At 43.2% G+C, this 15,116-nt stretch overlaps 1 protein-coding gene across 5 annotated transcripts in view; it reads left to right on the top strand.

Moving 5' to 3' along the window:
• Positions 1-15,116, top strand: part of LOC139675769 (catenin alpha-3) — a 183,992-nt gene that overhangs the window by 162,715 nt on the left and 6,161 nt on the right. For all 5 annotated transcript variants that reach the window (XM_071563844.1, XM_071563842.1, XM_071563847.1 and 2 more), the window contains one exon: positions 6,075-6,209. In XM_071563844.1, the coding sequence (XP_071419945.1) occupies positions 6,075-6,209 (135 nt within the window). The remainder of the gene's footprint in view (positions 1-6,074; positions 6,210-15,116) is intronic.

Genomic DNA, 15,116 nt, shown 5'->3' with positions numbered 1-15,116 from the left:
TTGTTGTCCTGCACAGAGCTCTGCTGAGTGGGCTGCTGATCTGGGGAGGTGCTTGGCCTCAGCACCACGCTAAGGCCACTGACCTGTCTGTCTTCCAATTGTTCTATTTTCCCCCCTAATCTCTGTAGAGTTACAGAATCCATGCTTTTGCTGTACCTGGGCTACCCTCCTTCCAGCTCTGCTCCCCCACCAGTGGCTGTTTCAGCCTCTGCAGACCTGCAGGCTTGAGGTGATTCTTTTAGCATTGAAAAGAATTATGTATCATCATCATCAGCCCCCAAGTGTTAGAGCTGTAAGGTGCACTCTATTTCCACTGGGTTTTTAGCCCCCCAGCAGGACACCCAGGAGCAGGGTAACTGAGCAGCTGGCTGGGAGCTGCAGTGGGGCCTCAGGAACCAAAACTGCAGCCTCCCCACTGAGTGGGATGGTTGTTTTGGGGCCAGACACTCCCAGGCCAGGGAAAGGGCAGTGTACAAAGAGCACATTTCAAGCTTTTCTGTTCCTTTGGGTCTGCCTTTCAGGCCCAGGGTAGCACAGCTGGTTAAAACTTGGCTGTAGTAATGCCAAGGTCATGGGTTCAATCCCCTGTGTGGGCCATTGACTGAAGAGTTGGACTCGCTGATCCTTGTGGGTCCCTCCCAACTCAGAATAGTCTGTGATTCTGTGATATGGTCACTGTTTCCACACCGTCACAAAGTCTCTTTTACCTTCACTTTTTGTTCCCATATACAGGACGTGCTCTCCTAGTATCTAAGGAGCAGCAACAGTCTGTCAGGTGCTATCAAGTGTCTCCCTGAATTCCAGATAAGAAGATGAAGAATTTCTCTTTTGCATCTATACAATTGTGATCAGATTTGTGGAAAAACTATGTGAAATGTCTTGAGTCCCCATTTCTGATCTTGACAGATATTCTCCCAGCACATCTCTCTTTTCAGGAGCATTGGACAATAGCTCTTCCAAAGATTTTATCAATTACAGATTAAAATTCAAAACTGTCACTGATACATTGCAGAAAATGATGTGATATCAAAACCAAAGATGAGTAAGGGTCATAAATCCTTGCTGGTTTTAGAACAGAAAATCCACTCTAGTTGAAATATTTCTTGTAGATAAAGGAAAATTTTAGGAAAGAAATAAATCATCTGTATTATTACATACAGTGACTCCAGACTAGAAATGTGAACAAATCTCAGTGTGAGAAAAAGGTATTCATGAACCATTAGTGCCAATAATTTGTGTGTACCCTCACAGCTGCTGGGAAATGTGAGATCATTCAAGTTATTGTAACTGTTTTACTGCACTATTTCCATTTGTTCTTGCTCAGAGCTTGCACACAGCTGATGCCCATGAGCCCCCTGAGCCCTGGTATTGATTCCTGTGGCCTCCCATGTGCATCTGAAGGACACTCGTTACTTACAGGTGGTGTTTGTATTCTAGATGCAATTTCAGTTTTAAGGACTAAAAGCAAATGAGCACATACAATGAAAAAACCCAAACCCAAATCAAAATATGAACCCAAGCAGCCCTTCCAGCTGTGAGGAACACAAGTACAATCATGGTTTGATGTGTGTCAGACTTAATAAACAAAGAGAATCTTCCCTTTATTTCTCCTATTTCAACCATTCCTAAAATGATCCTCTCATGCCTCAGATGGCTGGAAATCTCTTAACTTCTGTAACCTCTTTTTGCCTGTGCCAAGTCATCCTTTAACCCAGAAAGCTCCTTTCTCACTGTAGTGTCTTTTAATCTCCAAGGTATTTTCAAAGACAATAATTCCTCTTCTGAGCTGTTATTTTGCCAAATTTCCTGTGCTCTGCTCTCTTGGGTTTTAAAATGAAATAAACTTTGGGCTCTCTAATAGCTGTTCTCTGAATTTGGGCCAAACTGGAGGAACCCTTCAAGAATGTGGTGCCCAGACCAGACCATGAATGTCAGTAAGGTTTTTACTAATGCCTTCCTCAGCAGCATTCAGACTTTTTAGAGGAATATTTCCCATGTAGCCTTTTGGTAACATTTAAATTATGTAGGATCTCTATTGCATAGAAGAATGGATTTGTATTATTTGCTTCATCAGTTACCTGATCTTTCAAGATACTATTTCTGTACATACTTTTCTTGACTGTCCCACCTCTTGCAATCAAGCTTAGGCTTCCCTCTACGTGTTTGTTACCTCTTGTGACACTGTCATTTAATTAGGCCACATCACGTTGGGGTTCAGTTTGCCACAACTCAGCTATTGCTCTGCCTTTGGAGGTACCACAGTAATGTGTGACAGCATTGTCAGCATTCAAAGCTACACACAGGGAAGAAAAGCAAAACCTCTTCTTTTCCATCTCACTCAGACCTGAGCAGGGACCCAACAGAAGCAACCACTGCGTAATGAAGAATCACTGTCGTGTCTCTTTGGCCTTTTCCTGTTCATAAAACACTTTCAAAGGAATAATTTTGATTCATACTCCATGGAATTTCAGAGAACCAAAACTGAGAACTGTGTAATTACATCATTCATGCAGTTTTTGTGAAACTGTATTTGAAGTCTTTTCTAACTCATCAGCCACAACAAAACCTCTCTGATGCAATTGTTTCATTTCAGATTTTTTTAACTCCCTGTTCCTGTGTTTGAAGGAAAGGGACACAATGTGGTAGAATGAGCAGAATTCAGTTATATTTCAGTCAGTGCTCACAGCACCTCTAAGATGGCTCAGAGTTACCAACTGTGAAAATATTCACAGTACAGCATCACCATCAACCCAGGCAAATGGATCACCAGTACATGGATAATAAATTTAGTTTAAAATAAGATTGTTATGAATTCATTGTCAAATTTGTGGCCTGGAAGCCCTAAGGTAATTAAGGCAGTTAGTGCATCCTGGTTTGATGGAACGTGCTGAAGAATAAGGTGTTTATTAAGAGCCTCCTCAGTGTTCCAGTTGTTTTGGGCCCATTAGGATCCCAGTAAGACTGGCACTCAGACTGGGAGGGGTCATTGAAAATGCTGTTTGCCAGACCTGGTTAATGCAGTAAGGAGAGCACAGGGACAGCATTCTCACATCCCTTCAGTGAGGGGTACCCCACATGGTGCAGCATCCAACAGGCACAGCACACCTTCACAGTAGAGGGTCTGTGGGTGGTTATACCCAACATTAATCACCCTGAAGACACATCAGGATTCTAGAGAAATGCTACTGCCTTTGTTAGCAAAGGGATGAAATGAAAATAAAGTAAGAATGCTATTGTATCCAGTGAGAATTCCCAGCAGAATTGTTGGTCTAGACCTCTTGTGCCACTGCTGTGCCAGTGGCTTTTTCACTGGGATTATAAATGTTGGTTTCAATCTGATCTTAATGACTGCATAATATTAATTTATCAAATCACTTCTTTCTGTTAGACAAAATGCCACTGTGTCTTTTGGATGTGGGTCAGTTCTGATCCTGCCCTAATTAACACCTCCTGCCTGCATTGTGTGTGGGAAAGAACCTCTCATAATTTGCTGGGATCTCTAGCTGAGAACACGAGGCATTAAACTGGTAATCATCAATTGCCCGTGGGTTGATTAACCTCAGACTTTATTAGTTGTCCTTCTGTTGCAGCCCAGTTTTTGGTTTCACTGGTGAGCAAGCGTTGCTTGTACCAGATGCTTCTGAGCAATATGTACAAGGTTCCTTATGGACTGTCCTACACAGTACATTTCTTCCATCTGTTGGTGGCTGATCTGGGTATGCTCTCAGGCAGGGGCTTTAGTGTTTTGTGGTATTTTATCTGGCTTAAAGGAGTGCAGAGTGTTATCTTTACCCCTATAAATGTCTGCCCTTGGTGTTGTGTTGGTCCCCATCTCCATCCTGTCACCTGGGGAAGTGTCCTGGGTGAGTGACACAGAAATGACCCCCCAGACTGCAGGTACACTCAGGGCAGCCCCCTGTTGCTGACAGCAGTTGGTAGTGAATGCTTACAGACCTTGGTGGGATGAAGCCTTTCAGGATACTCCCACAGGATGGTCTCCCAGCCTCCAGCAGCCATTCCAGAATATACTTAACCAGAAGATGAAACCAGGCACACAAAACAGTCCTGGATAGTTTTTCAGTAATTTGTCCAGTAACTTCTTCAACCCATGTAGGCTTTTAATATAACCATTGTGTTACAAAGGTTTCTGCCACTCACCCACCCAGCGTTGAGAACCATTTCCTCTGTTTTGAACCCAGGGTAGTTACTTTTACTGGCCCCTTGGGTTTGCCATGGAAAGAATACCTGTATTCATTAAAACCTTTGCTGTCCTTACGTGCCTTGGTGTGGGCAACCGAGGGGAAAGAGGCACCAGATCTGCTCAGGGACGTGGCACAGAGTTGTACAGTTGCATAATTGCATTTCAGAGGCCTTTTGCTATGCCATGCCAAGCAGGTGTTGTTTTGGCTGCTCCTGGCACTGAACCAGTGTTCTCACAGAACTGTTCTAACCTCAAGGTCTTGTTTTTGAGTGGTGATTTTCCAGCTTTTGATGCATGTCCTCTTTAGCATTCCTAAAATAGTGCACATTTCTTCTCTAGTGCTATGTAAGGGAGGTAGCAAATGTGACAAGCCTGACAATATCATTATAGAAAAGAGTACTATATAATAATTATTCTTGTCTCTGAATTTCTCCAATTAACACTGTCACTGTTTTAAGTGCATGAGACACTATACTGGCATCTCACCACCCTGTGTACCTTTCTCTTGAGTTTTTCTGGCTGGGGGGATAAAATCACAGTGTAATTAAGGAAAGGAAAAAATGGAGGAGGAAGAATCTCATTCCAGGAATGCATCTCATGTTGATATAATTAGTTGTGATGCTTAAAGGTATTACAGTTGTATTTGACTGGAAGTATACATTTTTATTAATGAAAATACACCACACAATGAGTGTTTTCTAACAGTATTTAAATATTGATTTGGGCAGTTCTGAAAGCAGTGCTAAGTAAGGAAGAAACAAAGACATATTTTAGTATAGGGGCTAACACTTGGAAAATGTCACACATAGAAAGAGAAGATGTCAGGAAAGTCTTCTGGCTTTGTTCCCAACTGTGCCAAAGCACAGAAAACATTTTAGTAACAGATGTAGCAGAGCACACAGTCAGGACTGATATCTAAGTCATATTAATTAATTTTAAATTGTTCACTCTGACCTCCCTTATTTAATCTTATCTTTTCCTAAGTCTAAAGCTTGAACTTGTTTGCTTAACCAAACATATTGCATGGCCATGAAGATGGAATTGTCACACCACCCTTTTAAACATCCTGATGTTTCTTCAGCAAAGCCAATAGATAAAATACTTTATTAATTAAGTAAAATTGGTGCTTTTTCTGACTTCCGGCAGGTTTTGGATTTAAATCCACTGGCCACAATTCCATAAGATCAAAAGTTTAAATAAAGGCATGTTTATAAAAGTACAGATCACTGACTGACAGTACAGCTGGTGGGAATGTGTATTTGCTTTCTGAGTATGCAAAGTTTCCTGTCAAAGTGACTGTATTTATTATGTAAGTTCAGCACACAGGCCAAAAACACAGCTCTGAAAACTGTAGGGCTCCATTGCTTATTGCTCACACTTACCTTTTCCAGCTGTGGCTTGAGTTGAATACAGTCTGGATGGAACACAAAAAGACTCACAAATCACATTACAGGATAAAGCATAACATATAAATGTTAACATGTCTCTGCCTGTATGTTGACATTTGCCCACAAAATGTATGTTTGTATGGCCCACATCACTTTTTAATGTGTGTATTTTCTTCAGTAGAAATCCAAACCTCTGTGAGAAGGAAAAGTAGTTATTCCATACAGTAAAGAATGTGTTCAAAAATATTGCTAAGGGAAGTGTGGCAGTGATAAACAATGAATATGGGGAATTCTAGGATCTTCCAACTATTACATTAAAAACCTTCACAAGAGGAATGAACTGTGCAGCCTGAGACAGCTGCAGCAAAAGGCAGGGCTAAATTACTGTACAATTTGCATGCTCCTCAGTGAAGTATTGACATGATTCCTGAGACACAATTTTGACTCAGCAATTGCTGAAATGCTTTTTGAATTGTTCTTTTCAGTGCCCAGACCAGTCGTGCAAACAGGATTTATTGGCTTACCTGGAACAGATCAAGCTGTACTCCCACCAGCTCAAAATCTGCAGCCAGGTTAAAGCAGAAATCCAGAACCTCGGTGGAGAGCTGATCATGTCTGCTGTAAGTGGGAAAATGGTGTCACTTACTGGGGGAATCAGCAGAAGTGTTGCACTTGAGTTGGGCTTTCCTGTACTTGTGAGATCACAGAATACACTGAGCTGGAAGGGACACACAGGACATGATCCAATGTCACCCCAAATGTCACTTTATTCCCCATTTTTTACACCCACTTGACACACAGAACCTAAGACAGTGAAGCATAAGACTCATGGCTTAAAAGGAATAGCAATCACTTGTTTAGTTTTTACTCTTACATTCTACAAACATATTAAGTATTGTCAGTTTTATTCTGAAGGAGTTTGGTGTTCAGAACTGCAGCTCCCTTTGGGATGGTGGTTCATTTCCTCACACACACGGAATGTGCACATGTGTGTGTCTGAACACAGAGAGGGATCCCCAGGGATGTACTTCCAGGGCAAAAGGAAATGATGAAGGACATGCTACGTGTCTCCAGAAATAAAGAGATTTAAGAGACAGGTCACTTGATTCTTGAGTCATTTTCCTGATCTTGCATTCATTTAAGAGTTATTACCTTCAATATGGTCAAGTATCACTCACCTTGGAAAATATATTGTTATGATTTTGTGGAACGTTTTTGCACTTGTCCTCAGCACAGATCTGATCACAGCCATCCATCAAATGCCTTTGACTTCACATCTTCTTTGACCTGTTATTACCTGCAGCAAACAGGATTATGATTTCAAGGTGTAAATCTGCTAAATGGTACAAAAAACAGGGAACAAAACTTTCCCACCCCACACTCTAACCATTTAAATCCTTTGCTGTTTAAGAGAATCTCACATTCACAGTCTGGAACAGATATATTTTTATATCTATCTATCTATCTATCTATCTATCTATCTATCTATCTATCTATACATATATACATATATAAATAAAGATAGATAGATAGATAGATAGATAGATAGATAGATAGATAGATAGATAGATAGACAGCTAGATAGATGTAGATGTATTTCACTCAAACTATTATTACATTTTAAATAGTATATAAACTAATCAAAATTGAAACCTTTGTTGCTAATGTGAGATTTGAAACACTGATTTTTTTAGGATATTTTTGCTGGCTATTCAAATAATAATTTAAAGACCATATTTAAACCTCTGGGTAAGTAATTTTGAATTGAATGTATAATTTCTGAAGCAAATACTTGTCTTCACTTGGGTTGTACATGTTTCTTTTCACCAGCAGTTCTGTGAGCAGTGTGGGTTATGCTAAAGCCAAATATCTTTGTTCCCTGCCCTTTGTGCACCAAACCCTCCAGAAAGCTCCCCAAAGTGCCCTCCAGCTGTGCCCCAGGCAGCCCGTGCCACCAGGGGGGCAGCCACCCCCTTGGGAACCAACACACACTGCACTGTCTCTGTCCTGTCTCTGGGATTTCTTTTTTTTATTATTATTATTTGGGTCTCTCATTCTGTGATCTGGTGGAGATTTATGGTTTGTCTTTGGTTTTCTTGTATCTGCCTCTGGAAATTGGACACCAGCTGAGTAGTAATTTGAGAAGTTGCTGGAGGACTGACAAGTGAACAAGTGCACAACACAAATAGATAAACTGCTGAAAGGTTACAGCTTCTTGCACATGATGATGAATATCTGCTTGGCAAACTTGGACTCCACAGGCCCCTGACATGCAACAATCTGCATACCCCACACTGCAGAGACAATCTGTCATCTTCCTGGTTCTCTCTCCAGGGCTGAGCACAACCGATGGCTGGAATTACTGCAGGGAGTTTTGGAAGCCTGGCTTGGTCCCTGCTCTTTATTCCTCCCACTGTAACAATACTCACATTGTTTCCTTTGCCTTCTTTATTGTATCACACATATGTAACCAGTGGGAAGTACATGATCCTGTGAGAAAATTTTAGTTCTAAAATTGAAACCCCAAATTTAACTTCATTTGATAATCCCAGAGGGATGAGCAGATCTTAATGCTGCTTCAAGGAAGGAGGATGAGAACATGTATTGTGTGCAACCAGAAACTTCAGGAAAGCACTTGGTTGTTCAAATAAATGCTTCGATAGTTCAATACACACAGTTAAACAGGTGCTTAGTTTGGAGTAAGTGGAAATTAAGAACATCTCAGAGTCTGGAATGGTTCAGAGAGTCGTGTGAAATCAAGGTGAGCTGCTAAAGCAGTCATGGAAAATGCTCCCCCAGTGACTGTATTTATACAGGTATTTATACAGGGGGGATGGCTGGGCCTTTAAGAGACAAACTGCCAGAGCTCCAAGCGGGCTGTGCTCTCAGCCAAAGCCTTTTAGAGTCAGTGGACACATACCTGGTTGGTGTCAGTGGTTCCAAACTTGGAAGTCTCCCTGGTCCATATTGGGAAGGGGAAGACATTCATGATTGACTGTACTCAGCTATCCCTTTGCAATTAAAATTGTGGTTGTGTGAAAATGCAACCCAACCAACCAGCAATGGCTTTTTGTAAGGCTTGTCCCAATCTATATGTAAATTAACTACTTATGTTTGACTTGCTCCAATTTTAGGAGAATATGGGAAGTTATGTTGTATGGATAAATAAGCAGAGAGGGAGACCAATTCACCACTGGGAAAAATTGCTAATTATTGTATTGCTTTTCTTAAAAGCTGGAGCAAATTCCAGCTTTGAAAGCCCATGTTGGGCCCTTATAATTGGGTTATGTTAGTAGGTTATCTGGCCTTGAAAAAAGTGACCAAAATTCTGTATGAAAAAGTGAAGTTCTCCCTGTTCCTCCCTCCACCAGAAGATATTAAGGAAAAAATCTACTAGAAAATATGTGAATCAAAACTGCAGCTGGAATAGGATTATATTCTCCCCAGTCCTGATCTTCTCTCATTTATCTGTTTAATCTAATAAAGAATGGAATTCAGAAAGGAGACATCAGGCATGATTAAGAAAAAAAGAGGGCATGCCCTTGCAGTTTTTGTTGTGCATTTAGTGCAAAACTCATGAGTCTCTAAGGATCTAAAATGGTATCCATCCTTTGAATAGTGAAGATCTGCTTCAGGGAAATATCTCCTGGAATGAGAATTAGGAAATAATTGCACTTACAGGGTGCTCCATTTCTCGTTTCCCCAAGATTTCTCTCTCCTGCCCCCATGAACAACCTGGTCCTTGGCCATCCCTCACCTGCCTCTTGGTGGCTCCTCACAGTTCCCTTTGGTATCTCCTGTCCCCTTCAGGAGCTGTGACAAGTGTGTGCCAACAGAAGGGCTGAGGGGGAAGCTCCTCCAGTGAGAAATGTCCAGCAGATTTCCACGTTCTGATGGTTAATATCAGTGTCTACACTGTGTACAGGGTGGGAGTGCCTGAGCACAGGCTGGTGGAACCCACATAGGAAAGCACTGTTGGAAGGTGGCACCTACATAACACATTTCTCTTCCTCCAGCCATAAGAACTGTGCACAGGATTTTGGAGTTAAATCAGCCTCAGGGAATTTAAAAGTTTCTCTCAAAAAGAGTAGCAGTTCATGAAACAAAATGCCAAGCACCTTCTACTGAAGTCAGAGGAAAGAATAGAGGGATGAAGAGTGAGGGATGTATTATTCACATAGATCTGTAAAGAAAGACGTCTGTGTGCAATAAAGTCACAGCATCTGTCTTAGCAGCATCTTCTTCTGGATGATGCAATGGCAGAGCAAGTAAAGTACATATAAAATGGCATTACAGACTAACCTTGACCCTGAGATCAGCTCAGTTGGTTAAAACTTGGCTGTAATGATGCCAAGGTCATGGGTTCAATCCCCTGTGTGGGCCACTGACTTAAGAGTTGGACTCGACGATCCTTGTAGGTCCCTCCCAACACAGAATAGTCTGTGAGTCTGTGTACAGTACCGTGTAACAGTGGCCAGCAATGCCACGGTGTGAGGGCACCTGTATCTCTGCCAACATCCAAATGTATTCACCTATATAAGCCCTGTGGTGGAGAGGGTACTGCTGACTGCCAGCACAGCTCAGTGTGGGACTCACTCCATGACAACAAAGAGTGTTATACATATGAAAAGTGTGTTGAAATCCATGAACACAGTTCATAGTCATTCATTGTCTGCACCACATTATGTTCTTCAGCTGTTCTTAATCTGTGTCCCCTGTAACCTTGTCTTCCCTGTAACACTCCTCTGACAACCTCCCCTGGAAGGTTTCTTACCCAAATTAATGCCCCTGCTGTAGCTTCAGCATAGCTTCAATAGGCCAGTTTGCCTGGGGCAGTTGGCATGCTCTGGGGAGCAGCCAGTTGGTAGTTCTCCTAAGAAAGAAGTTCTCTTGTAGGAGAGAGAATTAGGAGTTCTCTCCTCATTTAGTGGCTTTTTGACTTCAGGCCATATAATCTTGCAGTCTGCCTTTCCAACTGTCCTTCCCTGGGCTCCAGTACCTTCACTCTAGACAGAGCCCCAATTACAGGGGTTATAGGGGGTCAGGTACAGAAAAAGAGAAGCAGAGATGTGGATCCTTATCTTCTAATTCTGCATTCACTGCAGTTTTGTTATTATCATTCAGTAATAATTCCTTGACCAGTGTTTGGTCTTTCATACTCCCATAAAACTTAGGATTTTAAGTGCTGCAGCTTGCATTGCCTGTTTGTGAGCTGTACAAGGGAAGATGGTGAGGATTCACTACACCTTCACTGGGAGTGATTAAAGGGGAAATGGACATTTCCCTGTATTAATTAGAATAAATTTGTGCCTCTTCAGGCACAAAATAACGGGGTAATATTTGCAATATGCAGACTGACAGTAATTGCATTCATTTAACATAGATATGCTGATGATTCCTTCACAAGTCCTGCACAGTGGTAGGCTTGCCCCTTACCTTGCCAGTTTGCTCTTTATTCCAACAATGGCTTTAAGTAATGAGAATTATAACACAAGGCAGAAAATTAACAGTTATATTAATATTGTGCTCCCTCATTTCTGTCAGGCAGCTCTATTTTGTGCTATTTATAGTCATTGTCTTCTTGTATTTAATTTTATGTTGTATTTGGCAAGGGAGACAAAGATTTTTGCCCTTAAAAAGGGCATATCTGGAAAAGAGAGTTCTGAAGAGTTGCAGTCTCCCAGAATTCACTGAGGGCAGAGAAAAGCCCTCTCAGGTTGTCCAGCCTTACCTGTGCAATGAGGATGTGTCACTTTTTTTTCCTGCAATTTTCTCATTTATCTTCAGCTCTTCCTCTTGGTATCTCAAGAACCAGATTTAACTTAAACAGTGACCTAAGTCCTCTTTGGGCCAGATGTAGGTGCTTTAATGCTTCTTCCTTCACACCTCGAGGCTGGATTGCGCTGTCTGGTTTCCTCCCTGAGTTCCCATGCCCATTACGCCAAATGTTCCCCACATGGCATAACCGTGAAGGTGTTCCAGCCAGGCAGAGCTGGAAGCTGAGAGACACAGGGCAGGGTGTGTGGCAGCAGCTGAGACACAGGGCAGGGTGTGTGGCACCAGCTGAGACACAGGGCAGGGTGTGTGGCAGCAGCTGAGAGACACAGGGCAGGGTGTGTGGCACCAGCTGAGACACAGGGCAGGGTGTGTGGCAGCAGCTGAGAGACACAGGGCAGGGTGTGTGGCAGCAGCTGAGAGACTCAGGGCAGGGTGTGTGGCACCAGCTGAGAGACAGGTCAGGGTGTGTGGCACCAGCCGAGACACAGGGCAGGGTGTGTGGCACCAGCTCAGACACAGGGCAGGGTGTGTGGCAGCAGCTGAGACACAGGGCAGGGTGTGTGGCACCAGCCGAGACACAGGGCAGGGTGTGTGGCAGCAGCTGAGACACAGGGCAGGGTGTGTGGCACCAGCCGAGACACAGGGCAGGGTGTGTGGCACCAGCTCAGACACAGGGCAGGGTGTGTGGCAGCAGCTGAGACACAGGGCAGGGTGTGTGGCACCAGCCGAGACACAGGGCAGGGTGTGTGGCAGCAGCTGAGACACAGGGCAGGGTGTGTGGCAGCAGCTGAGACACAGGGCAGGGTGTGTGGCACCAGCTGAGACACAGGGCAGGGTGTGTGGCAGCAGCTGAGACACAGGGCAGGGTGTGTGGCAGCAGCTGAGACACAGGGCAGGGTGTGTGGCACCAGCTGAGACACAGGGCAGGGTGTGTGGCAGCAGCTGAGACACAGGGCAGGGTGTGTGGCAGCAGCCGAGACACAGGGCAGGGTGTGTGGCACCAGCTCAGGCACACAGGACAGGCTGTGTGGCACCAGCCCTGGGCTGGCACAGCCCCAGTCCCGGGGTACCCAGAGGCCAGGGAAGGTTGAGGTGGGCACACTGTCAGCTGGCAGGTGGCTCCATGCCCTCACTGCACCTGGAGGCTTTCAGTACCACTGAAGAGCTGGCACTGTGCCGAGCCCTGTGCCAAGGAAGAGATGGCAGCAGTGCATTTCTGTTCCCTTTGGGGTTTCTGGGTGTGCTTTCCCCCAATTGAGAAGTTGGGATGGGCATCCCTGGGACTGCAGAGAGGGACCAAAGGACCAAGCACCAAGCTGGCAGTATGGGCTGCCTGACAGCCCTCTTGGCTTACTGCAGGGCTATGGTTTGTGCCACTCCCTTCAGTGCCACTCTCCTGCTTTCACTGCTGTGCAACCTTCAATGGAAAACCATCTCTTTGGCCCTCTTTAGGTGCCCAGCAGCTGCTCTGACACAGCAGGTCCCTCTGTGCACCCGGGCCATGGCCACTGCTCCCTTTCAGCCACTGCATTTCTCCTGGCTGCTGTTGCCCATGTCAGTGGGGACTTGCAGCTCAGTTTGTGTGAACAAATGGGAAGGCTCCTTGCAGGGCCTTACACCATGCTTAAAATGACTTCTTCTTTTGGTATTTGACTCTGAAAATATTAAAATGCCCATTTTCTACAAGGTGATGTTAGCCCTCAAGAGCTGATATATTAAAGTTTTCTTCTACTGAGAGGTGACAGAAATGTTTCACTGCTTGGGAGGGTTTTTATGTAATAACACTGCACCTTTCTCTGCTTGTGCCTAGTGCTGGCAGTGTGTGTGCACAGAACTCCTGGCCTTTGGAAGCAAAGCAAGGCATAGGTTTTCCTGTCAGTGACAGACATCTCAGGGACTGTTGTTTTCTAAACTGCATCTACTGAGAAGAACTAATTCAAAGCAGTATTGCTGGTAACATACACTACAAGACACTTAACTTTGCCTAAAAATTATCACTTTGGCAAAATTAGCAAAATCAAGATGTGTTTTATAGTTCTTAGCATCAATGCATGTAAAAGATTATTGCAACAAGCATTTCATTTCTTCATAAACAGCAAGGAGAGGATTTGTATTGTATTATCCCTTATGAAGGATTTTTCTCAAGACATGTTTTTAAAAAAATAGAATCCTTTTTTTTTAAAACCTCTGTGGAAGTGAAGGCAGCAGTACTTGGGAGGGACTGAGATAACTGCCTGGCCAAGCATCTGCTCCATTTTGGTGTTGCAGAGGAACAGTTTTAGAGCCTTTATTGGAAGCTCTTTATCATTTAACTTGGGCACAGGCCTGGTCTAATTATAGGACTCAGTTTCAGTTCTTTGAATCCTACTTAGCCTGAAGCAGATTCTGGTCATGGTTAGTTATTTATTTCATTAGATTGAATTTCCTCACCTGAAAAATGGGTAAAATACACGGAACAAACCCCAAATATCCTTGAGGTTATAATGCAGTCATTGGGTGGACAGACAGGCACAGATAACCAACAGAATAGCCACATTTTTAGGAAAACTCAGTTCATTGAAAAGAAATAATCCAAAGAGTGAAGCAGATTTCCTGGGGCCAGTTCCATGAGTGGGGATGAAATCTCTCCAGTATCCCAAAGGGATGGCCAAGCAGAGGTGAGCAAAACACTGAGGGCACAGTTTCCATAGAAAAAGAATCACAGTGGCCACTCTCCCTTTGGCTTATTTTCTATACAACCTCTACTGGCATTAAATCTGTGATAGGTTTTATGTATCATCTGGCAGCTGTATGAGGAAACATGGTAGGCAATGAAGTGCTTCCAACTCTTTGACCTTCCCCTGTGCTTTCTTGACCACCCACCTTTCAGTGTCAGTGTTCCATCAAGACCTCCATTGTCATTAAAATGAAATTATCACTAGTGTGGCTCAGAAAACAAGGCAGGTAAGTCAGTGTTCAAATGCTGGCCAAGAACAAGGGAAAACACTGGTGTCTTCAGCAGTCAAGATTTCACTCTTAATGCACCTGTTTGGGTTTCCTGCTACTTTGAATCTTAAGGGATTAAGTGACTTTATTTCATATAGTGGCCTTAGTGCAAGAGCCATAAAATAATGCACAAAAGCAAGTAGCTAAACGTAGTAAAATGAGCAGAACTAAAGTCAAAAGCACAAAGTAGTAAGCACTCCTTACCTTAAATGCAGCACTAATCAGACACTCTGCTCTTTACAGAAGTGGACAATTCATGTAATTTTCAGATGTAGCTGGCAAAGAAATAAAAATTCAGTCTTAGTCTCTCAGTATAGTATAACAAAGGAAATTTGATCCTAGAAACGTATTTAACAAACCTTATGGTTCAATTAAGAGTAATTTTAAATAACTGACTTTGTTTCCAAAAGAATTTTAAGTTCAGACTTCAAATGCTGATAAAAGAACTATGTATTTGATATTCAGTTCTCAGCTTCCACCTGTACAAAAACCAGAAGTCTGGTTGAACTGTAAATACCACCCTGGAGATGGTAAACAGCCAGCTGATAATCTGTTCTCAAACAGCAAAACCTGAGTTCCTGAAGGAAAGAAGAGGATGGTCAGAGAATGGAGCTTTGGGAATAGGGAAGTTTTGGGTTTAACTGCTACACAAACGACTCCTGCTGACACGTGACAAGGCAAGATTTCTTAGTGCACTGAACAGGAAACACTTTGCCAGCAAAAGTTTCTTCAAATTCTTACTCACAATTCTCTCAATCATTCTG

The sequence above is a fragment of the Pithys albifrons genome, chromosome 9, assembly GCF_047495875.1.
Source record: "Pithys albifrons albifrons isolate INPA30051 chromosome 9, PitAlb_v1, whole genome shotgun sequence".
NCBI classification, from domain to species: domain Eukaryota; kingdom Metazoa; phylum Chordata; class Aves; order Passeriformes; family Thamnophilidae; genus Pithys; species Pithys albifrons.
Note: the sequence above shows the minus strand (reverse complement) of the source record. Positions and strands in the feature narration are given on the sequence as shown.